Source organism: Gekko japonicus, unplaced genomic scaffold, assembly GCF_001447785.1.
Source record: "Gekko japonicus isolate JY-2015 unplaced genomic scaffold, Gekko_japonicus_V1.1 scaffold47, whole genome shotgun sequence".
NCBI lineage: Eukaryota > Metazoa > Chordata > Lepidosauria > Squamata > Gekkonidae > Gekko > Gekko japonicus.
Window position 1 is genome coordinate 2,041,403 of NW_015165235.1, and position 14,327 is coordinate 2,055,729.

A 14,327-nucleotide genomic window follows, 5' to 3' on the forward strand; every position below is an offset into this window, starting at 1 on the left:
TGTTTTCCACAGAGAGGTGGGCTTGTGGATTCCAAAGGACACAAGTTATGAATATTTCTTTGAATTTGTCAGTGCACAGAACCATGCAAGCATGACTGGCTGAATGCTGTGGTTGTTTACACTGTATTATACTTTTGACCTTTATCCATTCATAAATGCTATGCAGAATGTTTTTATAACAGCAATAATGAAACTGGTCCTTAATATTTTCATATACATCAGTTAAGCTCGAAGCTGGGACTCGGGAGAAGTTGTACTGTGCAAGCTGTCTTAGTGCACAATTTGAGAATGATTTTGGAAAGGTATTCTGTCACTTTCTTGGCAGCAAGCCTTATGTATGTTGTGCCATGTCACATATTGTCTCAATAAGTAACTGTCAGGCTTTTAACATCTTGATTTTGAGTCAGTGTGCTCCTGTTAAATATGCATAGTTGTGGTTTGCCGGTGTTTGCATGAGGTTCAGCCAGCTGAAGAATTTTTAAAGCCATAATTAAAATTTCAGTTTATGTTGAAAAGAGAGATTTTTTTTTAAAGTTTCGGTTTAGTTTTGTAATTTGCCCCAACTGTGCATCCCATGTGTCTAAAAATTCAGTGGGAGACCTCTTCAGCTTGCTGTATTGATCAACTACTTTTACAACTAGGAAGCAATTTGTGGTATTTGACCTCAGCCTGCTTTTCCCATCTGTTTTCATCACAGTGAAAAATGCTATAATGTTCCCTTTACAGTATGATTCCAAGAATATTTACTTATAGTATATCTACTAAATTCAGTGCATGTTCCAAGTAAATAGGCTTAGTTAACATTTCTCAAAGTTAAATGTGCATTTCTTTCCTTATTTCCTCAAGTAGCCCTTGTACTGTACCAAGCTTTTAAAAAAAAATCCTTAAAAAGGAGTGATCAAAATACAGTGACTGTGTTCAGATTTTATAATAAGCTGTAATTAAACTGTGGTTAGGCATGAACAAGAAGTTATTGCTGTGGTTGCATGGCTACTTGTTCTTCAGCCTCCCTTGATGTGCAGAGTTTGATATAAAACTTCCAGGTCAAGCTCCAGACAGTTCGCTGTGATGTCCAGATGCAAACAATATGGTTAACTGGCATTTGTGTACTCCATGCACTCTGGAATTATATGAAGGTTTAGCCACCTCAGTTACAGTTTTATGGAAAGGTGGGTTAAAATATTTTAAATGAATGAATAGAATCCTTGTTTGTGTGAAGTAAACAAATGGCAATTCATGGAGCTGTATGTGTTCAGATGTTTTGTTGAATTGGAGCTTGATCAAGCTGGAAAGTTTTGCATTGTGTTCTACATGTGAAGGGTAGTGGGAGGAATGTGGTGCTTATATGAGCACAGCAACAAGCTGTGTTCAAGCCTGATTGGAGTACAATTGCAGCTTGTTATGACATCTGAACACAGCTGGTAGCTGAGATTTGGTTGGCAGCAGCCTGGATTCAAAGAACTGTGCGACTAGTTTCAGTTGCACACAAGGGGGCTTTGTATTTATGTTTTTCAAATATACCTCTTTTTCTCTTATGACAAGATATTCAGAGGCAGCTAGTGATATGGTGTCTGGGCCTTCTGCTCATAGGGGAAACCCCTCCTATATAAAGGTTATGCCTAATGTCATCCTTTGGATCCTGGCCATTACTGTAGCACGCCACCTGCAGGTTCAACACTGATCTGTTAATTATTGCTCTTTGATAGGGCTTTCCATTAAGCTTTTATATCTTAAGGGAGAACCTTTGAAACCAGCTATTGTTTACTTTACTCTGTCATGTGGAATTCTGTTAGAATTCTCCTACTTCATTTCTCTCATCTGCCAAAACAATAAAGAAAATCCTTTTAAAGAACATAAGAGAAGCCAGTTTTGGATCAGGGCAACGGCCCATCCGGCCAAAAATGCCAGATGCCATCAGGAGATCCACCAGTGGGGCCAGGACTCTAGAAGCCCTCCCACTGTTGCCCCTCCCAAGAATACAGAGCATCACTTGCTGCATATGTTTATTTAATTCCCTCTTGAAGCTGTCCATGCTTATAACCGCCACCACCTCCTGTGGCAGTGAATTCCATGTGTTAATCACACATGGTGTGGCTTGTTCTGAATAGCAGTGCATTTTTAAAAAGTTGCTTTGGGTGGCAAGAAGGTTCACAAGGGAGATGGATTGCTTAAAGATACAGCAAAGGCTGTGCAAGCACAGCTTCAGCTGAAGCTTCATTTCATTCTTATTATGTTCACTTAATAGCAGTCTTACGTGCCTATGAAGCACACTTGAAGAATTTTCCATTATCTTCAATGAAGAAGGCAACTCTGGTGTGTCAAAAGGGCAGGTTGTTCCTTTCATTCAGCTGCATAAAGTGGTTCACTTGAGTATCAGCATCTTGCATACATTGGAACTCATCAGAAGTTCTGATTTAAGGCATAAGTGTTTTGTGCTTACGTGCAAGTGCAGGCCAATACAGCTGGTGACTAAGGCAGACAATGCCCACCTTCAATATATATTGGTTTGCCTGATGTCTGACAATTCCCCTATTTGTTCAGGTAATAAAGGTAGTGAATCCTTGCTTGACCACATTTCTGTGAGTCACAAGACATCAGATAGTGCTATAATGTCTTTTTTCTATTTTACGATTAATTTATAATAATTATAATAATAATAATAATATCTTTCGATGCTGGCTCTGAGCAATTTATTTATTTATTTTACTTTTATCCCGCCCTCCCGCCGAAGCGGCTCAGGGCGGCTTACAACATTAAAACCAATAAAACAATAATTTACAGTTACACATATTCACAAGGGACTAACACTAAGACGTGTTCCAGATGGCATTCACTCGGCTTGGCTTGATGACGTCAGTTTTTCCAGGACTGCTTCAAGTCGCAGCGTCACACTGCCACCGCCTGGCCGGATTGGCCCATTGCAGGCTTCTTAATGCCGAAGAGATCTTTCCAGGCTTCCGAGCTTCTGAGCTGGACACTCCATTTCGCAGGCTAACACCTCCCCCCACCGGGGGGGTTTAGTGTACCCACCCTCTCTAAGGAGTGGTACCCATTTTATCTACTCACCGAAGCTTTCGAACCGCTGGATGGACGGCGAGCTGGGGACAAGGCTGGTAGCTCATAGCAGCACGGGCTAGAACTGACAGCAGTTTATCATTTTAATGTTAAAACTGAATTTGCTGCATAGGCACTGCAGTTCTTTAGTGCACATAAAATAAAATGGACAGGTTATTGGAAGTAAACTACGATAATTCTGAGATGAGCTTGGTTGTTTCCACTAAGAATCTGGTGGTGGTAGATTTTTTTTCTTTTAATGTTCTCCTGATTTAGTTCAGTACTTTCTCTAGGAACATTTTCCTGTGCTTTATGAAAGATGCTGCTTCTTGCCAAAATATTTTAATGTTTTAAACTAATATGCTATGGCCATTGACTAATGCAGTAAAGAGTGATAAACCGAACACTTTAGTATTTTTTGGTTGGGTTTTTTTTGGTATTTTTCATATGTGGGTGTGTGCACCTGAAAGTCATGGCGACCTCTGGTGACTGATCCCTACTGGGGGGTCTGGAGGATATTCAGAGAGGTGGCTGAATAAAGCCTGCCCCCGCCTCCCAACTGCTGGTATTCCTTGGAGGTCTCCCATCCAAATACTTGCCAGGGTTGACCCTGCTTAGCTTCCGAGATCTGACAAGATCGGGCTTGATAAACTGAACACTTTAATGTTCCAGGTTCAATCCCCAGTATCTCAATTAAGGATCACATAACAATGCTGGGAAAGAACCTTTTCTGGAGAGTAACTGCTAGGCAGATACGTTTTTATTCAGAACACCTATGCATACACCTACTCAAGGCAGCTTAGGACATAGAAACGCTTAAATCATGAAAACCATACCACAATATACAAGCTGTTAAAAAGGCCAGAGATGTAAAACATTCAGCAGCCTAAAACAATATTTATAAAGCATTCCCCAGGCTAGAAACAAACAAAAAACATTTTAAAGTGATGGAACCACTAGTGAGTAAAGCTGAGTAACATTTATTTATTTATTTCAATGTATATCCTGCCCTCCCCGCAAGCGGGTTCAGGGCAATACACATAAGGCATGATATTAAAACAGTAAATTATCACAAATATTACAAGTTAAAAGTTTAAAAATCAAAACATGCGAAGATCAGCATAAGACATTGCCTTGGTAGTGACGCTATGATGTACTACTTCTGAGTGGTACCAGTGAAACACAGGCTAGGGCTACCGGTAGGGGAGGCTGAGAGATGGAAGAATTTGAATGCCCGACTGCCTCAACTAAAAGCTGAGTTAAATGTTGCGGTGCCTAAATGTGAGTAAGGTAAGCACCAAGCAAGCTTTATGGAGGAGTTCATTGTAGAAGTGAGGTACCATCACTGAAAATGTCCCGTCTATATCCACCACCTGCCTCATCTCTGTGGGCGGTGAAGTAAAAGCCGGAAGGGGCTCTTGACTGTTGGGCTGGTCAGTACCAAAGGAGGTGGTCCTTCAAGTACGCCAGCCTCAAGCCATTTAGGGCCTTAATCTCAGAACAAGCACAATATTAAACAGTATTAGGTTAGATGGCCTCAGTGGTCTAAATATTTTAAGGCAACTTCATGTATTTCTTGTTTCTCTGTTGTCTTTGCATGCCTTTTTTCAGAATGTTCATGAGTATTCAAAACCAGAGTGGCCCATTTGATGCTTCAGAGCATTTCCTTGTATGTTTATATGCACAAGAAAAAGATGAATGTTTGACTGATGCGTGATACATAGAATTTTAAAAGTTGAATACAAATTGGGACAATTTTTTAAAAAGACATATGCTGATTTATACTAAACCCTTCAATATCTGTGCTGGAAGTCTAAGAAGATAAGAATAGCCCTGTTGGATCAGACAAGTAGTCTGTCTAGTCCAACATCCTGTTTCACCCAGTGGCCAGTCAGTAGTCTTTGATTTCCTACAAACAAAGCACAGGGGTGAAGACCTTCCCTGTTTGCCTCCTGGTGCTGTTATTTAGAGGCTTGCTGCTTATAAATATGAAGGTTCCTTATTAGTCACCAAGGCTAAGTAGCCATTGATCGATCTAAACTCCATGGATCTTCATGAATCCCCTTTTAAAGCCCCCTGTGTTTGTGGCCATCTCTGTGTCCACTTGGCAGTGAATTGAACCATTTGACTCCTTGTTGAGTAATGAAGTAGTTTCTTTTTTCTGGCTTGAATCTGTTGCCCATCAATTTTATTGGGTGCCACGGAGTTCTTGCATTATGGGAGAGGGAGAGGTTCTCTTTATCCACTTTCTCCACCCCTTGCATAATTTCATAAACCTGTGTCTGTATGTCATCCCCCCGCCCCTGTCTTGTGTGCTGCAAATGGCAAGCAGTGTGGTGTGGGTGGCGCTTGTTAGGAATAATGGGCAGATACAGCTGTCATTCCACTGAGGTAATTTCTGGGCTATGTGCCATGCGGTTTTTCCCCTTAGAGCAGCTCAGAATACTTCCAGAGTGTTTATGTAGCAAAACTAAGGTATTTGTTACTCTTCATGCATTTTATTTTCTTTGTTTTTAGCAAAGTACCAACGTAGATGTGGTTCGTTTTCCATGTGTGGTTTACATCAACGAAGTACGTGTCATCCCTCCAGGAGTAAGAGCTCACTCTAATTTACCTGAAAATAGGGCTTATGGGTAAGTGCAAAATGCTAAAGAGGCAACTGACTCCTGCTAATGAAACAAGAACCTTTGATTTGCAGGGTGATTTTTCATGTTCTCAGCAACTTAGGGTGAGGAGTAAGTTGTTACTGCCATTGTATAGGTGGAGAACTTTGTGAGAGAGAGTGACTGACCCACAACTGTCCAACACAGTAACATGGCATCCCTTCTACCATAAGTCATAATGGAAAGCAGGCTTAAACTTAGACCTGCCTGTGTGGATTGCAAGAAAATTCCTTTTCTATCTAGGCAAATGTGCTGAGTTTTTCCCTTGGTAAAAACTGCTCATTTTTTATGCATTTCAGCTGACATCTTCCATGCAGGGCCTCATTTGTTGTCTGCTTATCACTCCAGCTGTCTGCGTCAACTTGGCTCAGTAACCAGCTGTAATTTTGTGTTTGCCACTGACTCCTCCAAAAGCCCTCTGGCATATTCAGAGCTCAGGGGAAGGGATGAGCACGTCTCTCTGTTTGCACTGAACACTGGAAGAGGCAAAAGTAATATGGTGTAGCTACTGCTTTGTCCATATGTCATGCATGTCTCTCTGTGTGTCAGGGGCTTTGTGGGTATCTCCCATATTGTGTTGGCCTATAGAGTAGGTTCCTGCCAACCTAGCAGTTCGAAAGCAAGAAATTGCAAGTAGATAAATAGGTACCACTTCGGTGGGAAGGTAACAGCGTTCTGTGCGCCTTGGTGTTTAGTCATGCCGGCCACATGACCATGGAAACGTCTTCGGACAGCGCTGGCTCTTCGGCTTTGAAATGGAGATGAGCACCGCAACCCTAGTCGGATTCGACTGGCTTTCGAGCAAGGGAACTTTACCTTTTTACAGAATAGGTAGAAACAGTGCAAGTCTCTCATACTGTTTCTGCCCGCTCCAGACTCACCAAGGCCTGAGAGAACTGGTATGAGGAAACCGTGTGCTGGCCAGGAAGGGGACCATCACCAGAAGGCAAGGGCACTTGACCCTTGCAAGCTGGTGACCATATTTTGTATGGGCAGTGAGAAAATTCTGAACAGACAGTATAAGATAGCTTTGCAAACAACGCCTGGAAGATTGTCCTAGTTAGGGCTGCCCATAGCTTGTGCAATTCAAAACTGTGGTTAGGGCAGGAAGGTAGGAGGGAATCTGTGCGCAAGAGAGGTTAGTTTGGAGATCAGGAAACATGACAACTGAACTGAACCTTGGTGAGCTTCATAGCAGAAATCTGAACTTGACTTTTTTGCATTTAAACCATGCTGTGTCAAACAAGTGACTGATTCTCAAGATAATGAGAAATGTAGGCTGATCTCCGCTCATGCACATACTGTGAACAGCCACTCTGCAAGACATTTATTTGTAATTTTTCTGTTCTGCCTTCAAGACTGTTTTCAAGGTTGCTTTGAAAATTATTTAAAAATATAGTAACACCACTAAAAATTCCCTTTATTAAAAGTCAGCACTAAAGTATCTCTAGTCCCCCAACCCAAATAGAAGCAAGATCCACAGCAGAACAAAGAGCCCCCACCAAGAGAAATTACATAGTATCATAGGCTTGGGGAAATAAAAAATGTTTTCTCTTGACACGTAAATCTCAGAAAGTAGTTGCTAGGTGATTAAAGGGAGGGAACACAGGAGAGAGATGGAGATCCTAGTTATTGGACAGATTGATAAGAGATGTTACTTAGAAACAGCTCTGATTTTAATCCATAGATGAATTGGGATAATGCCATATTTCACTCCACAGCATCATATTTGAGTTAGAAATTATAGTAAATAAATGACAACCATTGTGTTGGGGTCGGAAAGTAATGTTTCATGTAGATGACTTTAAGGATTAGGTTTAGTTTTATGACAGTTAAAGCTAAAATAAATGTTAAGGCTTCGGCTTTCTTCAGTTGTAATCTTGAGAGAGAACACTGTAAGGGAAATTATTAATTATTCTATTTAGTAAATTTTTATACTGCCCTTCCTCCAGTTAACTCAGGGAAGCATACATTTTTCTTCCCTCTTCCATTTTGTCTTCACGACAGCCACATGAGGCAAGTTAGGCTGAGTGGGCTATCCTCAGGCTTCTCCAATGAGGTTCCATGGCATAGTGGGGATCTGAACCTTTGGTCTCCCATATCCTAGTCCAGGGATCTGACGTATTACACCATACTGGTTTTGGTATCCTTCTGAACAAATGCAATCCTTAAATGAATGTGTTGTAGGTACTGTGGGTTTCTTCTATCAGATTTTAATTTTTTCCCCCTCCATGTTGTGCGTGATGACAGAGTCCTATTTTGATCTGCATTCATGTGAACAAAAATAATAAAAATATAATTGAGAAATGTTGCCTTGACAACAGCTCTTGTAATTTATTTAATTTAATTTTTTTGTAAACCGGTTTGTGAACACCTATGTTGAAAGGCAGTCTGGAAATATAGCAAATAAATACAAATGTTGGAGATGTAATTGGAGATCTGTAGATTTCTTATGTCTGGGATGAACATGCCTCAAAATGCACATGCATTGGACTATAATAGTGATAGATATTGAATGGACAATTTTCGTTTTGGCTCCAACAACAGTATTACTGTAAAAGCTTTGTTATTCAGCACTTGCTTATCCAGAACACTCAGTCAACTGGCATTGCTCAGAGGATAAGCTCCTCCCCCTCAGCCACTATACCCCTATGTCTTTAGGCTCATGTGTTCCCCCTGCTTACCTCTCCTGATGGATAGCTTGATGCCTTTGGCTGTTACTGGGGTTCTGACAGTATGATGTCATTCTTGGATGCCTCCTTTCCCCTCAGCCTGTCTCGAGTTTTCAAGAGCCAGGTTTTACAAAGGTCTCTTGAGCGACCTGCCTGATTGTCTGCCCTGCTATGTAGGGTGGCTCTGTGGCTCAGGAAGAAGGGTCCCACCAGTCATAGTGGATGTTGCTGTAGTGTTCCCAGTGGAGGTTTGGTCACTGCCAATGTTCCCTCTAAGCTGTGGAGTCTTGTGAGCACAAATTCTACTTTGTGAGTTGCTGGCATTAAAGTTGTGAGCGAGCGATTTGGCTACTGCATAAATTAGTTTGCTCTGGAGCCCTCCTTCCTGAGACAAGGCAAAAATGTGTGAGCTAGAGGCTAAAATACTGTGAGGTAGCTCACACTAACTCAGCTTAGAGGGAACTCTGGTCACTGCAGACTCCCCTGGGTAGGAGGTCCAGGGCAGAGCAATAAGCTTGAGTATCCAGCATGTTTGATTAACCAGTATAAAGCACCACCACCCAATTCCCATGAGTGCCAGATAACAAAGTTTTTGCTGTTCTAGGTTTATAATATAAAGTAATTAGATCTGAACAACTTGTATTAATTTCGCAGCTTCTGAATTTAGCGAAGCTTATGACTGAACTAATATGATTGAACCATACTAATACCAGTAATATTCCCACAGCTAAGGAATGGATCACAAAGGTCTAGCATGTTACCAAAATATCCACAGAAATTATTAGATTTAAAGATGGAAGCCAAGAGAGAGAATTTTGTAAATGTAGGATCTGTTTTTCAACGCTGTTACCTTCCCACCGAAGTGGTACCTATTTATCTACTTGCAATTTCTTGCTTTCGAACTGCTAGGTTGGCAGGAGCTGGAACTAGAGACAGGAGCTCACCCTGTCTTGCGGCACCCGGGTCTTGAACCGCTGAACTACTGACCTTCCACAGCCTGCAGTTCAGCGTCTTAACCACTTGAGCCACTGCAGCTCCACGTTTGTTAATACCGTGTAAAAGATTCTGATGAATCTGAGTCCTTATTTTCATAGTAATAAAAAGCCAGGAGTAATGGCTTTGCAATCTGAAGATGGAATACATTTTTATGAGATGGGAAGTGTTTTTATCTTGTACATTATTGCATATGTAATAATCAGTATTTCAGGTCTTGACTGTCTTGTTTATCAAGCTTCAGCAGAATAATTTTTTTATTTCGCTTTGGCTCTGTTTCCAGTGAGACATCCCCTCACACATTTCAGTTAGACCTGTTTTTCAACAATGTCAGCAAGCCAAGTGCCCCTGTATTTGACAGGCTGGGAAGGTAAGTGCTTATAAAATTTCTTAATAAACATAGGCTTTTAGTTAGGTCTGGAGTGGTAAATAGTGCAGTCTACGGAGAACGAACTTGTGATTTCTGAATTGACAGGGTGATACCTCTTAGTTGCCTCTTCATCACTGTAAGACCAATGTCTACCTAATCTTACTGTTCGGTAACCACTGAGCACATGCTAAAGGGCATTTTTGATGTCAGTTATAGGATGAAGAAACTATAGGATGAGATTTTCTCCCTGTTTCCATGCTCTCAGGGAACAGAGAAAATTATGTTGGGAAGCATCTGGGAACCCAAGAAAAATGTCTTTATTTTATAGAGACACATGAGTTTGTACGGGATTAGGTTTAGTGTTGTAAGGGATTACCAAGAGCTTTTGAGGATTGTAATACTGGGAATCTCTGAACTGTGACTGAGAGACTGGGTACAGGGTCTGCCTTTCCCTCTATCCGTCTCCTCTTTGGATCACATTTCTTCCAGCGACCTGTTAAATACTGCATTGGCAAAGATGTGAACTACAGTTAATGGTAACCAGATTTAGCAAGGATTTGCTAACCAGCATTCAACTCTCTTAAAAAAAATTGTTTAGAGTTGTTGTTGTTATTTTATTAAATTTCTGAATCGCTCCATCCCTGAGTACACAGGGCTCTGGGTAATTTACAATAAATTAATATACAAAGTACAGTTTACAGTCAACAATCAGTTCATCCCAAAGTTTCACAGTCTTCCAATGGCGTTTATAATTTGATCTGAAACCTGCTCTGGACTGTTCTTCCATCTCATGGGCAGGTTAAGGAGGAGGCCGAAGCAGGCAGGATGGAAAAAGAAAAAGAAGAAAAGAGGAGGGTGCCAGCTATGATGGAAACTGTCGTTGTCCTCAACCAAAAGCCTGGCAGAACATCTCTGCCCTACAGGCCCTGTAGAATTGCATTAAGTCCTGCGGTGCCCTGATGGAAGTTGGCAGAGAGTTCCACCAGGTTGGAGCCAGGGCCGAGAAGGCCCTGGCTCTGGTCGAGGACAGCCGGATACCTTTGGGGCCATGGATCACCAGCAGATTACTCTCAGCAGACAACATGCCAGAGGAGACATTCCCGAAGTTAACCCTGTTTAACATTGGTGCCAGTGTATCACTTCACTCTGGCAAGGTCCAGTAACAGAATTGCCTTCAGAGGGGGAGGAAGAGCGAGAGAGTGAACCAGTTGTGTGATACTCTGGCTGGCTCCTAAGTGTGATTAAGTGTTCCCCAGTGCTAATGTCAGCACAAAACATTTGGAAGAGTCTGCCCAACGTTTGAGCATCAAACAGGACCGAGCAACTTTTAATGCTTGTAGTAGTAAGATGTTGCAGAATTGGGACTGCAATAGATTTTGCAGAACTGGGGTTGCTGCTGCTGTGCTCTGTGTCAGTACTGTGCTGTGGTTCCTTCCCAAGAGGTGTACGTTCAGTTTTCTATTAGCAAAGTATTATATGCCCCTGAGATGAGTTTGTAATGATGCTTTGTGTCCCTGTCATGTACGCCCACTTATACAGTGACTTACAGATGAAGTCCCAAGTCTGATTCAAGCCCAACCTCAGTCACAGGAAGTGCTAAGGGCAGTTAATGCTGCTTGGGTGGCTCAGGGAGTGTTCTCCTTTAGGGCCTCTGTATGGTGCAGTGGGTGGTGGCAGAAAAGACTGAAAGGTGAGGCCAGATAAGTCACCTGGTAGGGCCTCACTTTCCAGGAATGGGATCACACTTCAGTGGTACAGTCAGTTCCTGTACTGTAACAGTGAAAGCTAGTTTCCATGGGCCTTGTTTAAGATGAAGGCAGTTGTAAAAATAGCACTGGTTGGAGCCCCTGTATTCTGCAACTGAAATCAAGATTGCCACCTCAGACTTCAGAACATTATTTATAAGGAAATCCCCAAGTGGTGCAGGATGCTGGTGCAAATTTGATTTCTGTATGTACGTGGTGTCATGGTTTGTTTAATATCTGACACATATTGCTCTTCTGTTTAACAGTCTGGAATATGATGAGAACTCTTCAATTATATTTAGGCCCAATGCAAAGGTAATTATAAACTGATGCTGACCCCTTTATTTTAATGCAATTTTAAAAATTCAGAGTATTCGCCACTCATTAAGAAATGCCTGAAACCTTGACATAAGTATCTAACTGGCTGTGTAGATGCCACTTAGCATAGCTGACAAACAGTAGAATGAATAAGTAATTGAGGAATTCTGTCTTTTGTGAAGTGGCAGTCTGCTTTTCAAACTCCATCGCTTCTTTCAACTTTAGGCAACTCCTGTTTTCAGAAAGAAGGTCATGTTTTCAGGCATCTGTCTGCCACTGTGAGGACTAGAATCTTTAAAAAATGGAGCAAAGGCTCTTAAGACTGCCACAGATACAGGCCATTAGCACTAGTCTAATTCTGTAGATTGTCTTACAGTTTGGCATAGTGGTTAAGTGTGCGGACTCTAATCTGGGAGAACTGGGTTTGATTCGTTGGAGGCCCCTGTATTCTGCAACTGAAATCAAGATTGCCACCTCAGACTTCAGAACATTATTTATAAGGAAATCCCCAAGTGGTGCAGGATGCTGGTGCAAATTTGATTTCTGTATGTACGTGGTGTCATGGTTTGTTTAATATCTGACACATATTGCTCTTCTGTTTAACAGCCTGGAATATGATGAGAACTCTTCAATTATATTTAGGCCCAATGCAAAGGTAATTATAAACTGATGCTGACCCCTTTATTTTAATGCAATTTTAAAAATTCAGAGTATTCGCCACTCAATAAGAAATGCCTGAAACCTTGACATAAGTATCTGACTGGCTGTGTAGATGCCACTTAGCATAGCTGACAAACAGTAGAATGAATAAGTAATTGAGGAATTCTGTCTTTTGTGAAGTGGCAGTCTGCTTTTCAAACTCCATCGCTTCTTTCAACTTTAGGCAACTCCTGTTTTCAGAAAGAAGGTCATGTTTTCAGGCATCTGTCTGCCACTGTGAGGACTAGAATCTTTAAAAAATGGAGCAAAGGCTCTTAAGACTGCCACAGATACAGGCCATTAGCACTAGTCTAATTCTGTAGATTGTCTTACAGTTTGGCATAGTGGTTAAGTGTGCGGACTCTAATCTGGGAGAACTGAGTTTGATTCCCCACTCCTCCACTTGCAGCTGCTGGATGACCTTGGGCAAGCCATAGTTCTGTCAGAGGTGTTCTTGAAAAGAGCAGTTTCTGTCAGAGCTCTCTCAGCCCCACCTACTTCACAGGGTGTCTGTTGTGGGGAGGGGAAGGGAAAGGAGATTGTAAGCTGCTCTGAGACTCCGAGTGAAGGGTGGGGTATAAACCCAATCTCTTCTCTTCTTCCTCTTCATAAATACTGTGCTTTTTTTTTTTAGTAAAACTTTGTCTCAAAAACATTGCATACATTCCAAAAGAGAAAATATTTCAGAGGCTTTTTCTCCAGTGTCCCCAAATATCTACATTTCCTGTTGGGAAAATTGAAATCAGGGTGGGAGGAGAACTGGAAAAAAATGGCAGTGGTGGGCAGGGGGTTTCACATCTCTCTAATCATTGTCGTCCTCCTCATGCCATTTTTTAAAAAAAAACACTTTCCCCTCCTTTTTATTTTGATTAATTTACTGAGCCATACTTTTCTACATACCCAGTTGAGTCCCTTGAGTTGGTAAGAGAAATGTGTTTTGCCTGTGGGTGGCCGTGTTGTGCAGATCTGCTTATTCACACAGAAACCACCTTGTTCAGGATTAGATAGAATGATTGTTGTTGAGTTAGTCAAGTAGGTGAGAGTTGATATTTTCCGGGTTATATTTTGAATTCTTCCCTTTTCTTTCAAAAACTAGGTTAACACAGACGGCTTAGTTCTAAGAGGCTGGTACAACTGCTTGACGCTGGCAATATACGGCTCTGTTGATAGAGTAGTAAGCCATGATAGGGACTCCCCTCCGCCCCCTCCTCCGCCACCACCTCCTCCTCAACAACCAACAGCTTTGAAAAGGACCCCCAAACTTGGTGAGTGTGCCTAAAACGTTTTTTTAAAAGCCAAGTCATGAAAGTGATTTTTTAAATATCAGTTGTACCCCTTATACCTAAACATTGCCTTCCAGTACTATTACTTTTGAAGTGTTTGGTTGTGGCTGGTGAAGTTATCTCTGCATATGCCAAGAGTATTCCCCCCCCCCTAACAGTATCCATTCAGCTACTTCCCAGGTGAGTCCTGAAACACAATTTTAAATGACCATTCGTTGTAACATGTTTTGTGGTTTGGTGGGAAATCTATTAAAAGAGGATGGATGCATACATAGGAGGCAGTTTCTCTTTTACCAGATCTTGCAGCTGGGGATTGGTTCATGTATGCAGCCTGCAGTCCTAAACTACTTTTCCTGGAGTAAGCTCTATGGAATAAAAGGGGACTTACTTCTGAGTAGACATTCTTGGAATTGATTCTGCAGTAAGATAATAATAAGGTGGCAGAATGGATCATGCCACTTCAGCCTGTAGGTAATGGATTCCAGCTTTGGATGTCCTTTGAACCGGACAACTCAGTGCAGAGAGGACAT

General features: G+C 41.6%; 1 protein-coding gene across 3 annotated transcripts in view; it reads left to right on the top strand.

Annotated features, from left to right (window-relative positions):
* The window catches only part of KIAA1429 (KIAA1429 ortholog), a 51,708-nt gene that overhangs the window by 4,869 nt on the left and 32,512 nt on the right, over positions 1-14,327 (top strand). For 2 of the 3 annotated variants that reach the window (XM_015409871.1, XM_015409872.1), the window contains exons 2-5: positions 5,572-5,687; positions 9,666-9,752; positions 12,422-12,470; positions 13,611-13,779. In XM_015409871.1, coding sequence (XP_015265357.1) covers positions 5,572-5,687; positions 9,666-9,752; positions 12,422-12,470; positions 13,611-13,779 — 421 coding nt within the window. Of the gene's footprint in view, positions 1-5,571; positions 5,688-9,665; positions 9,753-11,763; positions 11,813-12,421; positions 12,471-13,610; positions 13,780-14,327 lie in introns of all 3 variants that reach the window. The other variant, XM_015409873.1, reaches the window with a different exon arrangement.